The following is a 24,756-nucleotide window of genomic DNA, read 5'->3' as shown; positions in this document are numbered from 1 at the left end:
CTGCAGGTCTAAACCAGTCTTGACATCTTACTGTGACAGAAAAGTTCCTACACAGATACAGAAAATACTGATTCCTGATTGGTTGGCTGGTGAACACTATTGATAGCTTTCATGTGACGTCACGGCCCGTATGGAACGCCCCCCTGGCGGTCAAAACAATCCACTTCCCCGCTGTCCGCGGATTAGGACAAGGCAGAAAAACACACACTGCTCCCTGCTGCTTCAAAAATACCGGTGTTATGGCCCAACTGGTGTCTGATTTAACTGGTTACCGTACCGAACAACAGCTGTGCTGCACTTCCGTCCGCAGATTTGTCACAAATTCACAAATAAAGCCGCAGTTCACATGTTACTGCAGCAATATGCGTCTGTGAGTGAACCTGTTCCGCCAACCTACAGACATCAGCGCCACACTACTCTCACTAGTCTGCACAACACTGCACACTATGACAAAGCCTGTCATGTTAAAGTTACGAACTAATGGAAAACACTCTGAAAATACGCTAAACAACACCGGTCATCGTCCTCGCCGCGCCGCGGTCGGTCCCGACCCCCGTTACCGTGTCGCTGCCGCCGCGGGCGGTGCTGTTGCCGTGTCCGGTGGCGGCGGTCCCGCCGGGTTACCATCGCCGCCGCCGCCGGTCCTGCTGCTATCGGACCGCCGTCATCGTTGCCGTCGGTAGCGGTGCGTAGCAAAGCTCCGGGGGGAAGGAGGGGGGCAGCTGGTCACCGTGCAGCCCAGCTAAGGGCTCTGGTTTGTGGGTGAGAGGAGCAGGGAGCCTGGGCTCAGTGGGCTGGAGCTCAGCTGTGGAGCTCAGCGGAGCTGCGGTACCAGGACGGTGTTCCCACACAGGAAAGTTACAGGTACATTTCTACCACTTCAATGAGTTCAGAAACATTATTTTAAGATAAAAAAAACTACAAAATGGGGCTTTTAATCAGAAACCAGTTGAGCCATAACACCGGAGGTATTGGTTGCAAGCGGTGGAGGATGATGACTCTCCACCAGGTAATACATCGCCCAACTGGAGCTTCGGCAGGGAACTGGTCATTTTAAACAGCTCGTATACAGCAGCTGGTGTTGAATATGGGTCACAAGTGCCCAAAACTTCAAAGTTGTTTTTATATCTTTCTTTCTCGGCCGCTGACAGATGATTTAAGTCATTACTCGGTTGTTTGTCCATAGAAAGTCCATTGCGGGGCCACTTTGGAATGTTGCTTTTTGACCGCCAGGTCCCTGGGACGTGACGTCAGTGAAAGCTATCAATTGGGAGATACTCTCAAAGCTCCAATGAACCATCGAACCACTGTCTTTTATGGCTCATTGTAGGTTGCCATGGCAATAATACTGATGCTACACTGCTGTCATCTTGTGATTACAAGGTAAGACGTTAACAAACTGGTGAAATAAGAAACGTTGCCTGTCGTTTCTCCATAGTATTTTTATTAGTATCATACACAAGCATGTTTCTATTAAAACACATTATATCAACTGAATCAAACTATAATGTACAAACAAGTTCAAAGTGACAGGCCGTCTCCACCGTGTTCATCCTGCATGTACAAACCAAACCTTAACCCCACCCAGTCCCACCCACCACCCCGAGGCCTTTCTGCACCAACACCACAGGATCAGGAGCAAAACCAGAACCGGTTGAGGAGTCGGTCAAACGTGTGACCTGGTCGAGCGTCTTTGAGCAAGGCACTGCACAACCAGCAGCTCACCCACTGTGTGAAGTGACTTGAAGTGGAGCAGTCTGTGTTCATCTTGGGTAAATCCGTATCGCTTCCGTATCTTAAAATTGATTTGGAATTTGAATCATGTCTGCTGCACACTTTATAGGAAAAGTTCAGTTGCCACAAAAATTGACTGATTGATTTGGCTGGGACTGACATGTAGTTTTCTAAATACACTATAGGGATGAAGTATAAATGTCAATTTATGTGAAAAGGGCCTCAATTCCATGACAACTGATTAAACTAGAGAAAGCTCACAGCTTTAGACTGATATGTTACTTAGCGCACCACTACACTACCAGACTGGCGGTAAGATAAAGAACTGGTTCATTTGTCAACTCAGTTCCACAGGTCTGGGCAAAATCCATTTGCTGATTAAAACTGAGCGATCTGGTCGAAAGCTGCTACAAGACCAAAGTAAATAAACCTTGATCTTGAGACTGTTGTGACAAACCAGTATTCTCTACACACGTTTGAACCCCGAAACCTGGATCAATGAAATGATCATCTATTGGTACACATTTCATTCTTGTTGGGATTAACAGTCAGTGAGGTTCTGTGGTCATTATTAAGCAAGTTTCAAAGGTCAGAGGTCACGATTCTACCCAATAAACTGCCACTTGGGGGTCGACACAGTGTTGTGATGCTGCACATTGTGTCTGGGTTTTTGGTCCTCATTCTGTTCTGAATCTCCAGTTTGTGACTTTTTGATGATGAGTTTAGCTGTACAGGATTATCATGAAACATTCAACATCACAACATCCTGCACAGCTTCAGTTGGTACATGCAGGATCACACGTTTTTACTGGTTTTTTTCCTCCCATTTAAAAAAAAAAAAAGTTCAAACTTTACATTACAATAACCATATTCCAGTGTATTTATCTGTTGGAAAAGTACTGTAAGTACACCATCACTATGTACTTTAAAACATGTAAAAACACAGTTTAAGCACAATATCAATACTTGTGTTTTATTGAACTGTTTCAAGTACATATCGTGTTGTGCGCTTGTATTACTTTTCTGTAGATTAATACTCAGGCTGATGCACTGGATTAAGGCTATCTCATGATAAAGTTGCACCAAAGTAACAATTCACTTCATCAGGTCCTACAGATATATAATCCCCTGCCCTCAGCATGCAAACATAAGAGACCGGAGCTGGGAAGAGCACTGCTGCAGGGGGAGGTCAAGGTTCACATGTTTGGCCTGATAAGCAAGGACAGGAAATACCAGCAGCCATCATCTGAGGGTGTCAGATACAGACACCTGGCAGGTTGGTAAACTAGGCAAAGTGGCTGGTGAATCTCGAGAGTTTACCAACGAGAGATGACGCAATCCAACTGGTCTGGTACAATCTGTCTTTTTGCCATCTGACGTTAGTCCAATTATTGCCTTTTCTGTTTCTAAATAAAAAAGGTGTTTCTAGTGTTAACAGGATTTCATAAAACAATGGGTGAGAAAACTGGTGTCCTCCAAGGGCTTTTATGCTTAAAATAAAAGTGTTTGTTGGTTCTTTCAACAGCGCAAGAAACCCGGAGGGACACCACAAATGTCTTTGAGATGACACTGAGACTGTGCTCTGTTATCCCCATTTGTACAATTGTGTTTGGACAAGCTTTTTTTACGCTTCAGACCAGTTCCTTTTCAAGAATATCAAACCTTTTCAGGTCTAGACTGAATCCCTGTGGATTCCTGTTAACACTCAGCTGGATATTACCAAATAAAAGCAAAATGGCGCTAAAAAAAGCCATGATGTACCTTTGAAATTCCCTTGGCAATCTGATCTGTCTGGCGGTGACGTCAACTAATAATCACTGTGCTGGCTTGATCAGCAGATCAACAGGAGGAATCAGACAACAACTCTTGGCTGGTTAAGAAAACACCACAACCTGACATCTGGAGCAGCTGGAGGCCAAAGGAGATTCAGTTTTTCCTTGTCAGAGTATGACGTAAAGAAGTGGCTTGATACAACCAGTGCCAGTTGTGCTTGTTGTTGTATGGGCTTTCATCTGGAAAGCATTGACATCTACTGGAGCCTCCATCTCCTTCAGACTGACTGGCCTCTGTCATTAAGAAACAAGCAGCTTTCCACTGTCGGGTTAAGACGACCAAACAACTGATTGGCCCTGTAGTAGAAACCACTCAACAAACAAAACACAAGGACTTTCTCAACCAAAGGTACACCAGGATCAGACTTTTAGATCTAGCATTCTTGCAAGTTTGATATCGTGTTGGTGGGAGCTCAACCTCCTGATGTTGGGTCTTTTGAATTTTTAGCTGAGTTTTAATTTGGTTAAATCATAACCAACATTTCAAGTAATTGGCACCATTTTTAAACTTTGAATTTGGGTATCATATAAGTCTTAACTAACAAAGTTTCTCTTGAGTGTCTAATAAAGTCCTTATTAAGTGTTGCATGAACAAAACGCCAGACTGATTCCATTTGGCCCGACAGTGTAAAGCAGGTGGAGGTGTATCAGCAGAACTGATCTCCCATGTATACTGCTGGCAGTTTGACCACTCTTCATCTAAACAACCTTTGAACAACATACAGACAGGAAATGTTTGCCCATTTCCTGTTTGTTCTGAAGTCTGATTGGCTGCTGTCAGGACCAGGATGTGTCAGAACGTGAGATGAACATTTGTGTTTCAAATGGTACAGATTCATTAATATAATTAACAGAAAAGGAAATCAGAATTACAATTTATAATTTATCTAACTGTAAAAGTAACAGTGACCATTTAAAATGCATAATTACTGGCAAAAAAAATAATAAATAGAATTTTCTGTGTATTAAGTGTAACAGACTATGATGAAACTAAATGTAAAATAAATATATTCAAATAGTCAATAATTGAACAGCATAAATTTGAGATTATATAGCAAAGTTGTGTTGTGTGTGTTAATTATGCTCTATTGATTTTGGTGCATTTCTGATTACAACAGGATGATAGGATTCTCTCAGGTCATACGGCAAATATGAGAATGTTACATTTGATTATCATTAGAAATGAACTAAATCCAGGTTGTAATGAAAATTCATATTCAAATTCCACAATTTTATTTTTATGGATAGGTTGAACTTTTCCTGGCAATTTCATTTGATGCATTCAGGTTCGTCCTTAGTATGCCAGTGTTTATTTAGCATTTTTGTAAAGTTCAGTCATACATCATGAGCGCAAAAATGCCTTATTAACTCTAAATTCAATTTTAAAATGTCGTACTGGCAGCCGCAGACCTCCATGTTTATGCTGTGGTTATTAAAAAGAGTGTCATTGTTAGTATTTTAATGTACGTTATCAAACTTTGATTTGTGAATCACAGAAGGGAAAAAATGGATGAAAATGAAAATATTTAAGTTAATAAATTCTAAAATAAAAATTTAATATGTAGGTTTCAGAGGCTCAAACACGAATAGTTACATTGCTCCGTTTTGATGTAAGCGTTGCATGTGATCACGTGACAACCCCTGGTGCAATCAGCAGACGCCTCAGAGCAGAGAACACTGAACTCTGGCTGTTCATCCAGAGAAGACTTATGAAGTCAACATACAGCAATAAAAAAAATGACAAAAAAAAACAATAACAATATAAAACAAATAAGAAATAAAAAGCTTATTACAGAAATATGAACAGAAACAATAATATTTCTTCTTCTCCGGTTAAAGTACCACTTCCTTAAATCTGGACAAGACCAGGTTATGTCACAATAAGAAGATTATTAACATTATTCTCATTATTAATATCTTACAAAACCAAAATCAACAGTGCAATAAAAAGGTTCTTCATCCCTCGCTCAGCAGGAGAGAGAGAGTGAAAGAGAGAAAGAGACGGCAAGGGGGCGGGGGTTTTGGCGACAAGGAAAAGAGAGAAAGAAGGTAACATCCAAAAATAAGAAAAGAAAGGAAGGAGAGATCGAGGGACACAGAGGAGGACAAACAGTTTACACCAGACGAGGGAGGAAGAGGGGCTTCTCAGGATTATATAAATGGGAAATAATGGATGGAGAGATGATGTGGAGGTAGAGGGGGGAAATGGAGAGAGGGAGACAGCGAAGAAGGAGAATCAGCGGAGGTGGAGGGGAGAGGAAATGATCGTGGCAGATTTGTGGATACTGTCTAAACGGTGATGAAGGTGTGGTTGTGGGAAAACAGATCCACAAAACAGGCTCCAGCTGACCGGTGTGTGTGTGTGTGTGTGTGTGTGTGTGTGTCTGTTCTTCGGCTCTTTGAAAGTTGGGTGATGATAAAAGTCAAAATGGCACAGGTTGAAAGGAAAACAAATATACGGCATTTAATTTAAAAACGCAGATCACAACAGAGGCTGTTATGAGGATCTGTAAAGATGCAATGACACCTCTTTCCTGTTGTCAGTATCAAACACTTATGTAACTGTGGTGTTATCATTTCAATGATATAGGGTTATAAAAAAAAAAGAAGAGTCTGCTTCAGTCTTGTGGTATCTGTTCACATGGATGCTTTTGGTTTTATTCATTCAGATTTAACCCTCAGCCCAAATACAAACTGGAAAGTGGAATTTAGATTTTGCGTCAAATAATTTCATTTTAAAAAGCTTCTTTACAAAAATAAAACAACCTAATTACTCGGCATAATCCCCATGGATTGTTTCCCAGTGAACTTTAATTTGGTGAACAAACACGTGACATGTCTGTGTGGTAACATGTGACACACCCCAGCAAGAAAAGAGGCCGATCAGCCTCCAGTGACTGTATGAACTCAGTTTAGACACAGTTAATGGAGGGTTTGATATTTGCTTCCAGAAACAAACAAAACAAACCTTTGTGCTGCGTACTGTTACTGAAACACTTCCTGGGACCATCACACACACGTTATTACTGTTGGTCTAACAGTACTGTAGCTGCAGAGCTGTCTTCCACTGAGTGCAGGCGGACATCAGGGGCCTTATGTACTACAGTCGTGCACGCCAACTTTCACTTTCATGTTCAAATGTATGAAGAGTGAACTGGATGTGGGAATATGCCATATTCCATCATGATCGACTGCACACACACTGCTATAAAGGCACCGTCAGAGGACGACTTTATTTTTGTCAACAGGGAACGTTTTCATTTGAAGTGCACATTGTGGCAGGGTGGCCATGCATGAACTTAAGGTTAAATCGTTTTAGAATCAACCTTGACATACACAGGAAGCAGATACGCTGTGAAATATAAATATATGGAAGCGTCTTTAAAGCTTTATTAGTCCTCAGTGGTTCTTTTCCTGTTCAACTATACCAGCAGTGCTTTGTGGAAAGCCCCTGCTCGTCTGCCAGACTCATTTATTCCCATCAGTAAACTAATGCATCGTGTCCTGATGAATCTCGGCATTAGTGTTTGTCCAAAACGGCGCGTGATGGACGCGTTGTGTGTGAAATGAACTAAACAATAGGCTTCTGTAAACATTTGTACTCATTTCAAATCAAAAGAAAGTGCATAAAGTTCAAGTGACATAATTCTGGTGCAGGACGTCAGGACCTCGCAGCCTCGGCCACACTCTCCCACTTTGTTATCTGGCTTTAATACTAACGGCACATTTTTTATACTCATTCACGTATTACATTTAGGGTGAGAGTGTGGCATTTGTGCGTGTGCTCTAAATTCCACGTCCATTGGGATCTATAAGTTAAACTGTGCATGGAGTTCTGCTGCGTCTGCTGTGTTTCATATATCTGAAATCTTTGGTGCGTGCGCATCTTCTCAGCTTTGTGTGTACGCCAGGTTTCAGTGTGGAATCAGTCTAAGGATTTTTTCTTTTTTTTTTTTTACATGAGGCCCCTGATGCAGACACTCACCTCCACGTTATGACTTCATCTGGCCGCTGTATGTGACAGGGTTTCCAGTTACTGTTCAAAACGCAGCACAGACGGTGTTAACACTACCCCGGGTGTCTGCGTGTGTTATACTCTCACATACTTCCAGCAGTCAGGAGTTTTTTACTTTGGCTTCTGACACCTTCCAGTGTTTGCGCTTGATTTGATACTAACACAAAAGGTTGCGTTTCCACTGCAGGAACTTCGGGGTCATTTTACGGGGCCGGGACTGTTGGTGTGTGACTCCACTGCAGGAACCTCCCCCACAGGGCCGTTTACAGGAACCTTTACGGGGCCGAACGGAGTCCCTGCCTGGGGGTAGGTACTCGGATCGGCCCTGAAAAAGTCCCGGTGGGGCTTGAGATTTACTCTGTGCTGATTGGTCAGACTCAAAGCAGGATGTGACGCTAAGAGAAAGCCCCGAAATAAGCGGCGTTCTTAAAACCCAACCCCAAAAGACGAGAGTAGCAGTAGGCCTGGTAAAATAAATAAAATGCGATTGCGGGATTACGTGACGATCGAGACGGCAATAAAAAAACCCATCTTTTTTTTATTTTTAGAAAGCGTCTATACTGCTGGAAAAAAAAACAACAACAAGAAGGCTGCACAACGGCCGCGCGATGATCGAAACTATCGCACATCGCCATAAGAGCCCGGTGGGTTCCTGTCTGCAGTGGAGTCCAAGTCCAACTTCCTACCCCCCTCCTTTTACCAGGAACTCCTGCAGTGGAAACACGGCTAAAGAGGTATCAATGGATCCTGAGGTGGGAGGGGAGGGCGGAGAGGGAGGGGAGGGGAGGAGAGGGAGGGCAGATGGGCAGAGGTGGGGTGCGGGCATTAATGCTAGATGGAAGAGGGGAGGGTTGATGGTTTGGGGTTAGGGTGCAGCGTTTTGGGGGAGGGGGGGTATGGTGGGGGGCGGGTGGTTTGATCAAAGAGAAGAAGATGTGTTAGGGTGGGTGGGTGTGGCCTGTTCAGTTGGGGGGGCGTGTCTGTTCTCAGGAACTCCTCTTAGTCCTGGAGTGTTGGATCAACCACTGGAGAGTGATGTCTGTGAAGAGAGGTGTGACATCAGCAGAGCTCGAAGAGAGGGGGGGGGGAGTGTGTGTGTGTGTGTGTGTGTGTAGATATAGAGTGTTATTTGGTGTGACCTGGACCACTTTGAATTAGAATTGTATATCTGTGGTACATGATGTAATGAGTCTTATTTTCTAAATCTGGGCTTACATGACTTTTATTCTCTTGTAACTTTGTTCTAAAGGTGCTCTGTGTTCTCATGCAGTAGTCTGGGTGGTTGAGAGGTAATTGTCATCAACAACTCACTAAGCTGCTCAGGTATAAACTTAAAGGGATAGTTCACCCAAAATTGAAATTGCACTCATTATCTACTCACCCTCATGTCGACTAAGGGCTGGGAGAAGTTTCAGAGTTATCTGAAATCTATAGCCTCTCTGAGTTACAGGGGGTCTCGGCGTAACAGTGCATGTCCATATAACGGTTGCAACGGCTGGTCCGTCCAATTTGGACGAACTCTTCCTGGTTTGTCCAAATTGGACGGACCAGGAAGAGGAGCTCCTGCTACAAACAAGCTTGAAATACAGACTTATTTAATTTTCGGAGAAATTTTGCATTTCGGGGCTTCAATACAAGACGGACATTACATACGAGCAGCATGGAGGTCTTTGGATGTTTTTTGGTGTGTCTTTTTGTTACCAAGACAGTTGGTATCCATTTGCAACCATTATATGGACATGCACTGCTACGCGTTGAGTAGATAATGAGTGCAATTTCAATTTTGGGTGAACTATCCCTTTAACAAGTTTGAACTCTGTATGTTAAAGGAGAAGTGCCGTCTTTTTACAACCTCAACCTTATTCCTGGCATAAATAATAATCGTCTACTCACCCAGATAACTTTGGTGTCATTAGGAGTCCTTCCTTTATTTAGATCTACTTGAGGGTATATCGATAGTGGGAGTGATCGGGGCAGCCTCTAAATAACACATTATCTGCCGCGAAACTCGTTCATTTCACCAATATGTTGTTTTTTTTTTTTCTCTAGCCAGCTGTTTCTCTCTCTGTCTCCACATCCTCCGTTCAAAGAGCTCCTCATCCGTAGACTCAGAGCGGTGAGGACGTCCATCATATTCAAAGTCGTTGTCCACAACCTCAAAGTCTGACAAATATTCAGCTATGTTGCACAAAGAGTGAATGAGCCTTTTTTTTTAATTGCATTATTAACAATTAGTTATAGTTATAAAAACGATACACGCAAAGTTCAGAGGTCAGTAGGTCAACCCGGATGATGATAACAGCTAACCCCGGACTCAGAGGGGAACAGCACTAGTGAATCATAACAAAATATTGGTGAAATGAACGAGTTTCACGGCAGATAATGTGTTATTTAGAGGCTGCATTTTTGTGCCCCGATCACTCCCTCTATATGGATATACGCAGCTCTCGATCTATCGTCTGAAAGATCCTAATGTCATTAAGGTTATCTGGGTGAGTAGACAACTGTATTTTATGCCAGAAATAAGGTCCAGGTTGTAAAAAAAACGGCACTTCTCAAAAAGGGGGATTATGCCAAACTAACAAATTGCATCACACTGCGGCTCCTCCAGCGGCTTCACAATAAAAGCCTCCTGCTCAGCGTGTGTGCTACAGGATTTCACAGCAGCAATCATTTCTCCTCTTCCTCCTCTGCAGGATGAAGAGTAGAAACACGCTGTTATCTTCACAGCTTGCTCTGTCAGAATTTATCGTAGTGTCCAGAGCAGTGCTGAACATAGCTGCAGGGTTTAGGGAGTGTGACTGTTTTATGTCAACAAGGGTTCCTGCTGGTGTGAAAGTGCAAACTTGCAAACAGAGTGTGTGTGTGTGTGTGTGTGTGTGTGTGTGTGTGTGTGTGTGTGTGTGTGTGTGTGTGTGTGTGTGTGTGTGTGTGTGTGTGTGTGTGTGTGTGTGTGTGTGTGTGTGTGTGGTACCGATGTTGTCTTTCTCCTTGCAGGAGATGGAGTAGCAGCAGATCTCTCTGTCCTGGATGGCCGACAGGTTCCTAAGGAAAAACACACACACACACACAAATATGTTAATGCGCACTAAAGGACCAACGCAAACAACTCAGAATATCAGAACTAGGGATGCAACGGTTCTCTGTAAAATAGCGAACCGTTCGGTACGGCCTGCGCGGTGCAATACGCTCTTGGACCGCGGTATTTCAGATTCAGCTTGCATCAGCTCTTACTGCTTTACAGACAGCTGTGTCATGTATAGGGCCGATTATAGCCCATTTGAGAATAATCGGTAATCGGCCAAAACACGTCGATTGTCGCCGATATTATCAGAAATAAAATGCAGGGAATAAGACTTGGTTTTACTTTGAAAATGTTCCCCCATTTAAAAAGATCCCCGACATTAGGATATTTATCCTGTAGAGGGCACATCCAACTCCATCCACTATCCACTAACCACCTCACACACAGCAGAGTGACTGATCTGCAGGACACGCTCAGCCATAGCCTTGTCACACACACACATCACACAGCTTATTAACAACTTGATTAACTGTTAACTGTCTCAAAACCATTGTTGCCCCTGGCTTTCTTTTTACTTTTTTTTTTTTACCGCGGTCGGGTTGTGAATTAATTAATTAATGCTCGTGACTCCGGTCGTGTTGGGTCCGAGATTCAACAAGCCGGTCGGGTTTTACCGGCAGTATGCCCGCTTATCACCAATAAACGCAGTAGATGAGGTGGGTGAGTGACTGAGCTCAGGCTGCGTAAGACGGGGTGTGGGGAGGGGGGGTTAGGGGGGGGGTCTCTGACTGCAGCGGGAGTATCATGTCTCTGCTCCGTTACACTGAGACTGGCCGCCGGTGAGCGCTTTTGGGACCGGCTAGTCGTTGAAAACAGCAGTGATACGTGCTTCCACTTCGAGATCAACAAACCAGAAACGTCTGGAACAACATTGGAAAAAGTCGCTTTTGATAAATAAAAAAAATATATAAAAAAGAGAGAGCGAGAGAGAGAGAGACGCCGTGCCGTGTAAAAACAACAACAACAACAACAACAAAAAAGTGTCAGGTGTCATGACTTCCTGTATCTGGCCCTTCAAAATAAAAGCCCTATAGCCTTTCATATACAGTTCAGTCATATTGATTTTGACTTAATTTTGACAAGACAGGGCTCCAAATGTTTTGTTTTTTTCCTGCGACCAAGACCAGTGCTTGGTATACTATTTATGGGCAGCCCTAATTTATATATTATATAAAATATATAGAAATTACTTAAATTAATACAATTTTAAAACTTTATTTAAAAAAAAATAACTGGCCGATTAATTGGTTATCGGATTTTTTTCCCCCTAATAATCGGCATCGGCCCCAAAAAATCCATATCGGTCGGGCCCTAGTCATGTATGTGTGTGCCTGGCCGTTTAAGGCGAAAGCCCGCCCCCGCAAGTTGATGTCCAATCACTGTTGAGCCTCCACACACTCACAGTGACTCCCCTCCTATCACACTGAAAGTGCAGCTCACTAGTCTGGGGCCATTGACTGGCTGTTTTGGGTAACCCTAAGGAAACGGAACCAGGGCGAGAGAGACAGGCATTTCCGTCAAAATAAAAGCGAATAAAATGCCATGAAACTTGCTAATTTAAGGAATTTAATTTACAAGAAAGTCCCTGAGCCATTAAGTTAACATTTTGCTTTTATTGTATAACAAGTTAATGTCTATTTTGCAAGTTTTATGTTGGTGAACACTTTTACTTTGCTGAATTTGGTGATTTCTGGATCCGCTAGGAAAAAAATCGGAGTGACGCGAGGCTAGCAGCTCACACACAGAAGAAAGAAAAAGAAAACAAACAGGCGGCAGCACGAGTGGTAGCTGATCCTGATCGCGGGGAAAATGAATTGGTTATTAGCGCGATTTAGCACATTTAGCTTTTATTAGAGTTCCAGCAGGACTCTGTCCATGCGCACCGCACGTGTGTGGTCACGTATCCGCGTTCCCGCGTGTCCGCGCGCGATAGAGAGACCGAGGTCCAGCAGGAAGAGTTGACTGACAGGGATGAGAGGTGGTGAAAGGCTGTTTAAAAAAAACACAATAGACTAACTCCTTCTTTCCCAGTGAGAGACTGTGGCTGCCAGCATAGTGACGGTCTGTTTGAAAGTGTCTTCAGAGTGTTCACCATAGACTGAAAGACTAAGGAGTGTGCAGAGGGAGGAGCTAGGGGCTGTTCACAGACAGATCATGTGTGTGTGTGTGTGTGTATGTGTGTGTGTGTGTGTGTGTGAGTGAGAGAGAGAGAAGAGAGCTCTACAAGGGAATATTATAAATAGTAGTAGCCTAATATTAGAAATAATATACATTTTAAACATTATTTTGGGAGAAAAAAAAAAGTTCTCTGCACAAAACACATACCGAAACCGTACCGAGAACCGTGGCCAAAAACAGAGGTACGTATTGTACCGTGGGCTACCTGTACCGTTGCACCCCTAATCAGAACACACATTTACACAAAAGCACCTCAGCAACAATAACCTTTAGATCAATTTCTTAGTCAGTATGGATATTATAGTATTACTGTTATAAAGCGGGTGTCTCTAAAGCTTTGATGTGAAGCACTGTGACGTGTGTGAGGTGTGTATTCCTCCTGTGTTCAGCAGTTGTGTTATGTATTCCACTTTACTGAGGTCAGTGCGTTTACGGCGGTCAGACCCAGAGGGGGGAGAGCTACTGAGCTGAGGTGAGAGCACATGACAGAAACAACTGTGTGGGAGGAAATCGACATGTGACTGGAGTCACGTGACGCTGACAGGCGGTGGGCGGTGGTGTGTTCAGGGGAAAGGGGAAAGCTGAGGACCAGAGTGTTGGAGCAGACTTACATCCTCTCTATGAGCTCCTTCTCATCCAGGGCTCCTGGTAGGTCTCTCTTATTACCCAGAACTAAAACCTGAGAGACACACAGGGAGGAAACACATCAGATGGAGACACAGGAAAACACATGTCACATGTAGAGTTACACAGACTGTCTGCATCCGCTTTGTCTGGTTCACTGGAGGTGGTGCACTGTCAGTGTGTTTGGTCACAGGCTAAAGATCAGCTGGTTCAGTCGGTTCATCCTGGTTCACTCTGATTAAAGGACAATTCCAGGCAAATTCAACCTGGGGCTCTAGTGTCCTAATATTTTAGGTCTAAAAGAATGAATCTGCAGATTTTCTTTTTAATGTCTCCTGTTCTGCAGTAGTTGTGACTGTCCCCACATCGCCACGGCAGTGTATAATGAGCTCTTCTCACAAAACTGCATTTTCTTTTCCACAGACAGCATCAGATGGGTTTGCTTATTTCAAGAAAGCCAACATGTTTGTAAACGGCGCTGTAATACAAAGTCTCGTGAGAGTGAAGTTGACCGTCTCAGTATGTTTACAGGCAAGATAAACACTGTCCGGACTTACTCTTACTGATACAAAGAGTTGATATTTCTTTGTTGATAAAACAAACGGGAGCTTCAGACGACCTGTAAACTAGGGGTGTCAACAATAATCGATTTGGCGATGCATTGCAATGCGGGACCGAGATTCAACAAGCCGGTCGGGTTTTACCATTACTACAGGCAGTATGCCCGTTTATCACCAATAAACACAGTAGAGGAGGGTGAGTGACTGAGCTCAGGCTGTGTGTGGGGGGGTCTCTGATGCAGAGAGAGAGAGAGAGAGAGAGAGATGCCGTGTAAAAAAACAACAACAAAAAGTGTCACGACTTCCTGTATCTGGCCCTTCAAAATAAAAGCCCCATAGTCTTTCATATAATTCAGTCATATTGGTTTTGAGTTAATATTGACAAGACACGGCTCCAAAGGTTTGTTTGTTTTTTCCTGCGACCAATCGACCAATGAAATTTTGGTCGGCTTATTTTTGGGGGGCAGCCCTAGAAGTGAAATGCCATATCCAATACCCTGTAGCCTACCATTCAATTTTATTTTATTTAATGACATTTATGTCAAAGATACAGGAGCGTGATAATACACACATAGCAGATAAAATCTGTTCATGACTGATGAAAAATTTGCTGTGTTGTGTGCAGTAGAATTTTGATGCATTGCAATGCATCACAATGCATCATAGAATCGAATCGAATCGTTACCTGCTGAATCGTAATAGAATTGAATCGTGAGGGCAGTGCCAATGCACACCCCTACTGTAAACATAGACATCAACTTGACGCGAGACTTCGCGAGCTGCTCGAGACTTTGTATTACAGCTCTGTTTACAAACATGTCGGCTTTCTTGAAGTAAACAAACCCCTAGGTGTAGTTTGAATAGCCCTATGTTGTTTGTTCGGTTTTGTGGGATGTAAACAGCCTAAACAGCCTAAGATCGGTCTGCTGCCACTATACGCTGCTGTGGCGGTGCGGGGACAGACACAACTACTGCAGAACAGGAGACATTAAAAAGAAAATCTTCAGAATGATTCTTTTAGACCTAAAATATTAGGAAACTAGAGCCTCAGGTTGAATTTGCCTGGAATTGTCCTTTAAGTCAGTTCAGTTGTCTTGGGTTGAATTGGTCTTTCCTCCCTGTAGCTGTCAGACTCCACAACAAGAGCTGCTCTCAGCACTAAACATAATTGGATTGGAATGTGTATGTACATATTTTTCTTATTCTTATTATTCATTAATCATACTCTTTTACATATACTGCTTTCTTTTTTCTGCTATTGCTATTTCTTATCTGTGCTATTACATTTCTTTGCTGTTGTCTGCAGCTGCAACCTTATACATTTCCCCACGTGGGACAAATAAATGATTATCTCATCTAATCTGCAAAAGAAGTACCAGGTACTATGGCTACTGAAGAACAAAAAAATAAAAAAATAAAAAAGTCAATTTGAGCCAAGTCGTGCTAGTGGAAATGGGCCATAAGGTTCAAGTGGGTCATGGTGGTGGGTCCAGTCAGGATTAGAGGGGCAGCATGCTGGATGGTGGTCTGGTGTGACTTACAGGGATTCCCTGCAGCTGCGGTTTGTCCAGCAGGTTGTGGAGTTCGTTCTTGGAGGCTTCGATTTTCTCTGGGTCTGCTGCGTCCACCATGTAGCTGCAACAGTGAGACAAAAACAACTGCTCAACATCTGGACGTCCACTCCTGCAGGAAGTGGTGCTGTTGCATTAGCGGTAACACAGCTGAGCTCTGATGCAACTTTCTGGTTAACGGTACAGTCTGGCTTTATGGCCTCAAAATACAATCTTGGATTTTATATTTCACATCAGACTTGATTTACAAATTGTTCCATAAAAACTCACAGTACCTACAAATAACAACAAAAAACGCTTATATTTTATCAATAAAGTTTAACAAAAAGAAACTTAATGTGACCTCTGGGGTCAAAGCATGAATTGTAATTTTGTCTTTAAATTGCACCATGTAGTTTCAGGGGGGGTTTCCACTGTGGTAACCACAACTTGAGCGATATGCAGCAGCTTTTCTCACCAAACTTGATGCAATAGGAAATGATTTGGCTGCTTTTAGCTTCTTGTTGGCGAGTGTTTGTGAGTTGTTCTGTCTCTTCTGCATCTCACTGAGACACATTTCTCCCACTAAGTTGTGCTGCCGCCTTCAGTTAAAAAAAAAAAAAGAAGAAAAATCTGACAGTGCGTGATGGACATGATGCCTGGTTTGTTTGGTTCAGTGTAAATGAGCGGAGACGGAGCGGAGCTGTGTTCAACAGCTGAAAAAACCCAAAATCATATCGCACATCACATCAGTGTTGTGAAAAGTGAAAAAGAGGTGAAAGAAAAAGCTGGCACAACCCATCACTATCACTTCCACCACACCACAGCCGTGCCACACGACTTTGCTCTTTGTTATATAAATCTGACCCGTTGGCCCTGCAGCCCTCTTCCTGCCCCGTCTTCTCACCAAGACACAACTGGGCTGACGTGACACAACTACACAGCACAAGACCAGAGGACACTTCTGATGATCAGATTTAATGATTTTAAATTTGTCTAAGATCCGTGGAGCAAACTCAAACCATCAGCTATGATTTTCAGATATCAGATTCATCACTGACTATCTGCAGAAGAAACATCGAGGTCTGCCCCGGCCAATCAGCTAAGTCCTCTCAGGGTCGTCGTCATGTTTGGGCTCAGTGGAGACATCAAGCGCAGCCTTAAAGGGATAGTAGCATTTTTTTTAAAGTGGGGTTGTATGATCTACAAATAGCCCCTAAGTACTTTAATTGCAGTAGAAGACTCTCTGCAGTCCTCCCGTTAGCAACGCCAGCCCATAGCCCTGCCCAGAGATTTACAACATACATTGTTGTGAACAGACCCAAAGAAACGGCCTATTTTTGCGTCCTAAAAGAGGTTTTACCTGGAAAAAAAATACACAGTTCCATTGTTCGCTATAATATAATTTTTTCCAGTCGCTCAACGTGCAGGAAAACGCAGTTTTTATTTGGACCTAACCAACTGCTGATCGGCGGGCGCTAACCCTGGGTGGAGGGATACGTGAGTTGGTTAGCTCCAAATAAAAACTGTGTTTTTCCTGAACTTTGAGGGGCTGGAAAAAATTACATTATAGCGAACAATGGAACTGTGTATTTTTTTTCAGGTAAAACCTCTTTTAGGCCGAGAAAATAGGCCGTTTCTTTGGGTCTGTTCACAACACTGTATGTTGTAAATCTCTGGGCAGGGCTATGGGCTGGCGTTGCTAACGGGAGGAGTGCAGAGAGTCTTCTACTGCAATTAAAGTACTTAGGGGCTATTTGTAGATCATACAACCCCACTTTAAAAAAAATGCTACTATCCCTTTAACGTGATAGTAGCTGCGGTTTAAAGGGTGATGACTTACACAATGGCGCTGACTCCTCGACAGTAACGCTCCCACATGCTCCTGAACCGAGGCTGACCGCCGATATCCCACAACTGCAGACACACAGAGAAGGGTTTATTGTTACAGTATGTAATGTATGCATTATAAAAAAAAACATGATTAATTAATAAATGATGAGGAGAATAAAAAGTAAAACTGTTGTCAACATGTTTATCTTCTTAACATGTTTGAGAGCTCATTTCTGGCTGTTCATATTCATCTGAATGTAAAGTGTTTCGTGTAGTTATGGAGCATTAACAAATATTATGTATTATGTATGCATTGATAATTTATGTGTCTACGGTGTGTCAGTGTGTATGTGTGTGTTCTTATAGCTGAAAATGTGCTACGATGATAAGGATGATGAAACATAATATAAAGTAGTGAACAATATATAATGATGTAATAACACGTGGTGGTGTTATCTTATTAATAATTCAAAATATGTTGTATTACTGCATGACAAATAGAATTTAACGATGTGAAGTTTTATAGTGATGGATCCTTTTGATTTGGATGTTATTGTTTTACTCAATCTTCACAGGGGAAAGAAGAATGTTATTTAAACAAGGATTAATTAAAGGGGAATTGCCGTTTTTTTTTTTTTACAATCAGGACCTTATTTCTAGCATAAAATACGATCATTTACTCACCCAGATAACTTTGGTGTCATTACAAGTCCTTCTGAAGAAATTAGCTCCAGCCGAGAGCCGCGTATCCATATAATGCGACTCTACAGGGCAGCAGAATGCAGCCTCTAAATAACACATTATCTGCTGCGAAACTCATTCATTTCACCAATATTTTGTTATGATAGGCTAGTGCTATTCCCCTCTGAGTCCGGGGTTAGCTGTTATCAACATCCGGGGTCTGTAGGTTGACCTACTGACCTCTGACCTGGATGATGTCATCTCTGACCGCTGCCCGGCTCATTCTGATAATAATCATTCCACTTCGGCATTCTGGTCCATTTTTAGCGCAACTAGCCAGAGCTTTAGTGAGTCCAGGTTGTGGAGAGGAAGCCTGTGGAAGCTGAACTTCATCCAGCTGCTCATTTTGTTCTCACAAGTCGGAAAACACTCAGAAAGAAACCATAGTATTAGCGGTAGCAACTTTCAGGTAAACAAGCCGCGCCACGTGGCGCTCAGAGATGACATCATCCAGGTCAGAGGTCAGTAGGTCAACCTACAGACCCCGGATGTTGATAACAGCTAACCCCGGACTCAGAGGGGAATAGCACTAGCCTATCATAACTAAATATTGGTGAAATAAAGAGTTTCTTGGCAGATAATGTGTTATTTAGAGGCTGCATTCTGCTGCCCTGTAGAGTCGCATTATACGGATACGCGGCTCTCGGCTGGAGCTAAATTTCGTCGTAACGACTTGTAATGACACCAAAGTTATCTGGGTGAGTAAATGATCGTATTTTATGCTATAAATAAGGTCCAGATTGTAAAAAACGGAAATTCCCCTTTATGTTAAGTTAAAGCAGAAGTGAGTGATCCGGTCGTTTTCGCTAATGCTGCGTTCCAGGCAGTCTTTTGAAATCGTAAATTACAGCTTCAAGTCACAACTTACGACTTTGTAGCGTTCCAGGCAACCCACTCGTGTTTTTCCGACCTGTTTTACTGGTGAAAGTCACTATAACGGCCACTCGTAACTTCCGACCGGTAAACTCGTACCAGATCAAACTGGTACCACTTCACGGTCGGAAAAATACGAGTTTCCTTGAACGCACCATAACAGTCCTCGTCGCTACGTCACCACATTCACGGCGTTCCTTGGCTGCACACACAGCCCTGCATGCCGTTCTCTCTCCTCATTGGATAAAAACTGTAGGATACGATAAATGTTTTCTCTTCGGCTCAGAGCAGAGCAGAGTGACTGACAGACCCGTGTTTCAGTCCAAACACTCTATGTAAGTGATTGCTGTCGGAAGATATAACTATTTAAGACTTATATTAACACAAATATATCACTCACTTCTGCTTTAACTGGTTTGTTGATAATAATTAGGTGTTGGAGATCTCGCTCTACTTTCCTTTGTATTACACTGGTATAGTACATTTTCTTCAGAATAGTTCTGTTTTGTTTTTTGTAAGTTTGTTTATTAGAAAAGGGACAGTGTACATTAATCAAACATTTTAACAGAATGTAAATGCCCCTGAGTTAGCTGGACGGCTAATGTCCATTGGTATGTACATCAATAAATCAATAAATCATGATAACTGGGTGATATTTAGCCAAACATGAGCCGACAACCAGCCCAACAGTGTGACTGTGTACAGACAGACAACAGGGAACTGAACTACCGACCTTGATGGTGACGTTGCCCTTGGTGATCTTCCTCATGTTGAATCCCACTGTAGGAATCATATCTTCACTGAACTGCCCAGACTGAAACACACAAACACACACACATCGCTGTTGATTAGAATGACGTATTCCACTGCTATGTGCCACAACCACTCATTAGAGGAATATGAGCATCATCACATGACAGCGGTCTATGGTTTCTATGAGGAAACATCAACAGATCAAGAGTTCAGATTAATATATATTATACAGCATTTGTACATCTATGGAGAGATAACAGGAAGTTGTCATAAAAAAGTGAGATAAATTGATGGACGTGCTCATGGCCTACAGGATGAATTTAAAGTGCTGATCATAAACCTGGTTTGAAGTCCACCTGGGGACCTTTACTCCATGCTGCCTCCGTCCCCTCTTTCCCCATCATCTCTCCATTTTCAATCCTCCAATAAAAATGCAAAAAAAAATGACCCTCCACACTGCTACCACAGTCAAGACAAGACAACTCAGTCTTCATCCTCTAACTAAATCCAGAACCTGGTTTGCAGTCTACAAATTACATCAATATCATACTTTAAAACCCATACTTTGATCAAGTTGTGGTGGCTCTTTATACATACACTTCCATGTCAGACGCTCAAAGTTGATAAATAACAAGGATATCTAATCCAGGGGTGTCTCATTTCTGTGAGAAAAATATGTGCAATTTCAACAACATGATGTCTCTTCTATCTGCTATGGAATTTTCACACTTGGCAAATTCATCCCGAGGGCTGGACTGGACCCTCAGGTGGGGCTGGTTTTGACCCACAGGCTGTGCATTTGACGTACTGATCTAATCTAATACTGATACACACTAATTATATAATATCACTTAACTGCATTAGAAAATTTGGCGTTTCCTTTCTGCTTTTATTCAGTCATGTTCATTCAAAGCTGTTGACACAATTTCAGTGTCCCAGCATCTCTGACCTCATGTGACCTCACATGATGATAATTATTCCAATGAGTTCTTGCACACTAGATGGAGACATTTTAAATGTAGGAAGAAAAAAAAAGAAAAACAGCATCAAATAAACATTTCAATCAAACTGAATTAAAAATGTTAATATATTTGCATTTTAATTTGGTTAAGCAGAAGAATTTGACAGTAATTGTGACAAATGGGCAAGAGTTTCATCAGTAATGAGGAGCCTAGTCCAAAGCAGACCTCATAATCCGCCACAAACCACTTCCAGAAACTCTGGGGCTGAGGGCTTGGGAGTGGCCCCTGTGGCCCCCCACCACCCCCCCAACTGTGACCTAAACATCAATGACAACGTCGGACCTGCAGTGTGTGCAGGAGTGAAACATCTCAGAGCTGGAAGAACGGAGGAAAGCTCATCCATCAACGACAGTCACAGACGGATCCTTATTGGACAGAAATCCTGCCGGACCTCCAATAACAAGACCAGCTTTGTTTGGGGGTGTGTTTGTTAGTAGAGGGACCCTAAACTTTTACACATCATAGTTGCTTTTTACGAATATCCTCTTCATTAATTCATAAAATACAATGTAACACAGCACATCAACAAAATATCTGCTGCCTGAAGGTTTTATTCTTATTTACGCTTTAAAAAAGAAAAAAGTATATTGAACAAATATGAATATCAGCCACCCTATTAATCACCTAATTTAATTTATCTCTCATGGACATCAGCCCTCTCTAAACTGTAATTCAGACATTAAAAAAGGAGGAAAGTGAATTATATCACACAGGTGAAGGCAAATCTGTGTTAGTGGGTCACCCAAAAAAATGTCATTTGCACATTGAAGCAGAGGAGGGTGCAGCCGGGGAGGGGTGATCAGCTGATGGTGTATGACAGGGAGTGACTGTGACCGGAGAAGGAAGGTCACTCCGATGACAGGATGGGGGGTTCAAACCTCAAACCTCCAATACTGGACCTACACAATACATCTAAGTTACCCCCCCGGGCCCTGTGTGAACAACACAGGGGACAAGTCGGCCTTCAGTTCTGATAACGATATCTCTAGTGATGGTGGAGGTCAGGACCATCTACCGGTGCAGATGTGAGAAGAGAACAGCTGTGCTCATTTAAAAAGACACTTCACAGTTTAGTAGGCAGAGCGTTAGGGCGCCTGAGCTTATTAAGAAACATAGCCGCAGTAATGGCTTTTCAATCCGACGTGATACCAAACACACCGACTCGACGGCCGTGTCGCCAGAGTCGAACACCCGACAGCTAGCTGACCTCATCACCGCAGGATAACAATGGATGGAGCCAGATGCTAACTGGCAGCTGGCGTTAGCACATCTGCGAGCGGTTAAATTCGCGTCGCTTACCGCTATCACATTGACGAAGGTCGTTTTCCCGGAGTATTGCAGCCCCACCAGGGTGAGCTCCATCTCCTCCTTCCAGAAGAGCGCCTTGAACCAGTCCAGCAATTTGTTAATTAGCGCTATCATCTTTGTCGTCTGCTGCTGATGCTAATGCTAGCTGCTGCTTCTGCTTCTACGGCTAAGTGGCTGTGCTAGCTAGCTAGCTGGCTAACGCCCCGACAGTCAGGCTTTTTTTTTTCTCAGACAGCTGACAGTCGCAGCGACAACCTCTCGCGATAACAGGAAAACGAGCGACACCGATTAGCTTGGTTATGAACCGAAGGTTGGATTCAATAAATCGGTGTTTTCAGGCTCTGGTGTCCGCTGTGTGTTTTCCGTGATGTTTACTAGCTACGCCTTTTCCCACAGTACTGTCAAGAGATTTATTAAGTGACACCATGTCCGGTACAGCCCTTCAAAATAAACCACGGACCGAAAGGAATTTCCTCAAGCATGCAATCAAATTAAAGCCCAAGCCAGATATCAATATAATTTAAAAAAGCTATCATTTGAATTGAAACTTAGTCTAAAGTTTCTCTTTTATCCATATTTTTGTTGGATTTATTGGTTTAATCTGTCAGCAGGTGGTCCGCTCCGCTTCCTGTTTGGGTGGGGTTGATACATAGAGCAGAGGAGAGCAGAGCAAAGAGGAGACACAGAGCACAGTATGACTGAAACTCTGCCCTCTGTTGTACAGATGAGGTAACTACAGTTAAACCACGGACGGGGGCCACTACGTGTTACCGTTTGTTTGTCTGCAAAGTACAGTGGATTTTTTTCAAGTTATAGGTACAAGCTCTTGAATCAGTGAGCACATGGCCACAGATGCTTGTATTTTTAGCAGCACCTGTTGCTCTGCCATTAGTTGCAGTTTCAGGTTTAAATCTGGCGTCAACCATGTGTCGATTCGTCTCAAACAACCTCATTAAAGCCACTGCTGTGTCTTCAGAAGCTTCAGCTGTGGTTGAGTCTAAATCAGTCATGTTTCACTACTACTAGGCTACTCAGCCAGTCAACATATCTAAGGTTCAACATGCAACTCAGACCAGATTTACAGTTCAGAGTCAGTGGTTCTATTTCTATACAGTAAAAATTTCAGCTTTTAAACAAATAAGAAATTATTATAATTAAGTAGTGTGATCACTTAAGATTGTGATTGATTATCCAACAAACTGAAAGGGTCAGAGTATGAACTAATGCTGGAGCAAATATCTGTAGACATGAGGACAGTTTATTAGTGATGGAAATGTACACACAGTAACCCACAAAAAATCTATGTCTATGAAAGGTCATGTGTTTGAAGAAATATTGAAAACGTTCTTAATTTGTCCTTAATTCCTGTGGAATTGGCACTAGGCTACTTGCCTTTGCAGTAGTGTTAATGTGGCAGTGAACGCACAACATGTGCACTGCCACTTTAACATGTGATGTGACAGAATACGTAATACAGGAAGTGCAACTGGACAACCTCACAGTCAGGCGTTCTCATTTTAGGTTATGATAGAACAGCTGTTTTCAGTCTATGAAAATTTCCCTTTACTCATCTTTAAAAACTAGACTTACTTCACCCACATCATTAAAAAAAGAAAAAAGAAAACAACAACTCTGGTGGCATGCAGTCATAGTGCAGATGGTTTTCTTCACACCGTTGACACATCATAAATTTATTAAGGTAGGGGCCAAAGCTGTGTGTATTATCTCCACTGTTTTGGAAGAGGTCGGAGGTCATCTATGTTAGAGGCAAATCAAATAAGACATGGCGGCTTGGGGTTCAGCATCTGGGACTCAGATCCGTCACCAAAATACATCCCGTGCCGTCTCTAATGTTGTGCTTCTGTCTGAGATGCTGAAAATCTGAATACGCGCCTTGTGTGTTGGACCGATGAACCTGCAGTCAGACTGGTGAGAGAATGGGCCTACTGGGCACAGAACTGAGGGGTCAGGGGTCGTCACAGGGGTCTGAGGGCCAGAGCCTCTGCAGGAAGTGACTGAAGTTCTGGTTGGATGAAAAGAAAAGCCACAAAGACACTCAAACTAACCAAAAGAAGACACAAAATGACTAAAGAGAGACACAAGATAACAAAAAACTACAAACTCTTATAAATACGACACCAGAGACACAAAAAGACCACAATTAGAGGAAAAGCAACTACAAAGAGACACGAAAAGGCTGCAGCGAGCGTCAAACCACAAAGACAGACAGAACAACCATAGTAGATGCGAAACCACGACAAAAAGACACAAAATGGCCCCAAAGAGACACAAAACCACTATAAAGAGACCACCCTTATGAAAAACATTATGTGACGAGTCACATGAGAAAGATACGGAGGTGAATTGTAGTTATTAAAATGATTATAATTGTCAATGGGATTTTGAGTGTGCTTTCTTTCACCCCTTTGGTTTTAAATTACATTTGTTTGAAAATACTTTATTAAAAACACCATGTCCATGTCAAAGAAAGTTTATTTTGTCATTACAGTTCATTCATTTGATATTAATATTGGGAAGGACGTTTTGTGGGTGTGTTTTTTTCTACTTGGTTGTTTTGGTTCAAGGTTCTGTTTTGTGACATTTTCAGTTATTGGGGTTCTCTGGATGTCCGGTCTAACGCCGAGGTT

General features: G+C 42.6%; 1 protein-coding gene across 1 annotated transcript; it reads right to left on the bottom strand.

Annotated features, from left to right (window-relative positions):
* Positions 1-1,525: 1,525 nt before the first annotated feature.
* On the bottom strand, positions 1,526-22,494 carry LOC310988841 (ADP-ribosylation factor-like protein 8A). The gene is made up of 7 exons (XM_083975620.1): positions 22,100-22,494; positions 19,759-19,839; positions 17,422-17,495; positions 15,570-15,663; positions 13,456-13,523; positions 10,556-10,626; positions 1,526-8,620 (listed from the first exon to the last, which is right to left on the bottom strand). Exons 1-7 carry the CDS (start codon positions 22,220-22,222, stop codon positions 8,568-8,570), a joined length of 564 nt encoding a protein of 187 aa, XP_083831746.1. The 5' UTR covers positions 22,223-22,494; the 3' UTR covers positions 1,526-8,567.
* Between the last annotated feature and the right edge of the window lie 2,262 nt (positions 22,495-24,756).

Source organism: Trachurus trachurus, assembly GCF_905171665.1.
Source record: "Trachurus trachurus genome assembly, chromosome: 7".
Taxonomy (NCBI): Eukaryota; Metazoa; Chordata; class Actinopteri; order Carangiformes; family Carangidae; genus Trachurus; species Trachurus trachurus.
This window is presented reverse-complemented; position numbering and strand designations above follow the sequence as displayed.

Coding starts and splice junctions, on each gene's coding strand:
- LOC310988841 (XM_083975620.1), bottom strand. CDS start 22,222: ATGATAGCGCTAATTAACAAATTGCTGGACTGGTTCAAGGCGCTCTTC. Junction 17,496..19,758: donor AGGGCAACGTCACCATCAAG/GTCGGTAGTTCA, acceptor GTGTGTCTGCAG/TTGTGGGATATCGGCGGTCA. Junction 10,627..13,455: donor AAGGAGCTCATAGAGAGGAT/GTAAGTCTGCTC, acceptor GTTTTTCCTTAG/GAACCTGTCGGCCATCCAGG.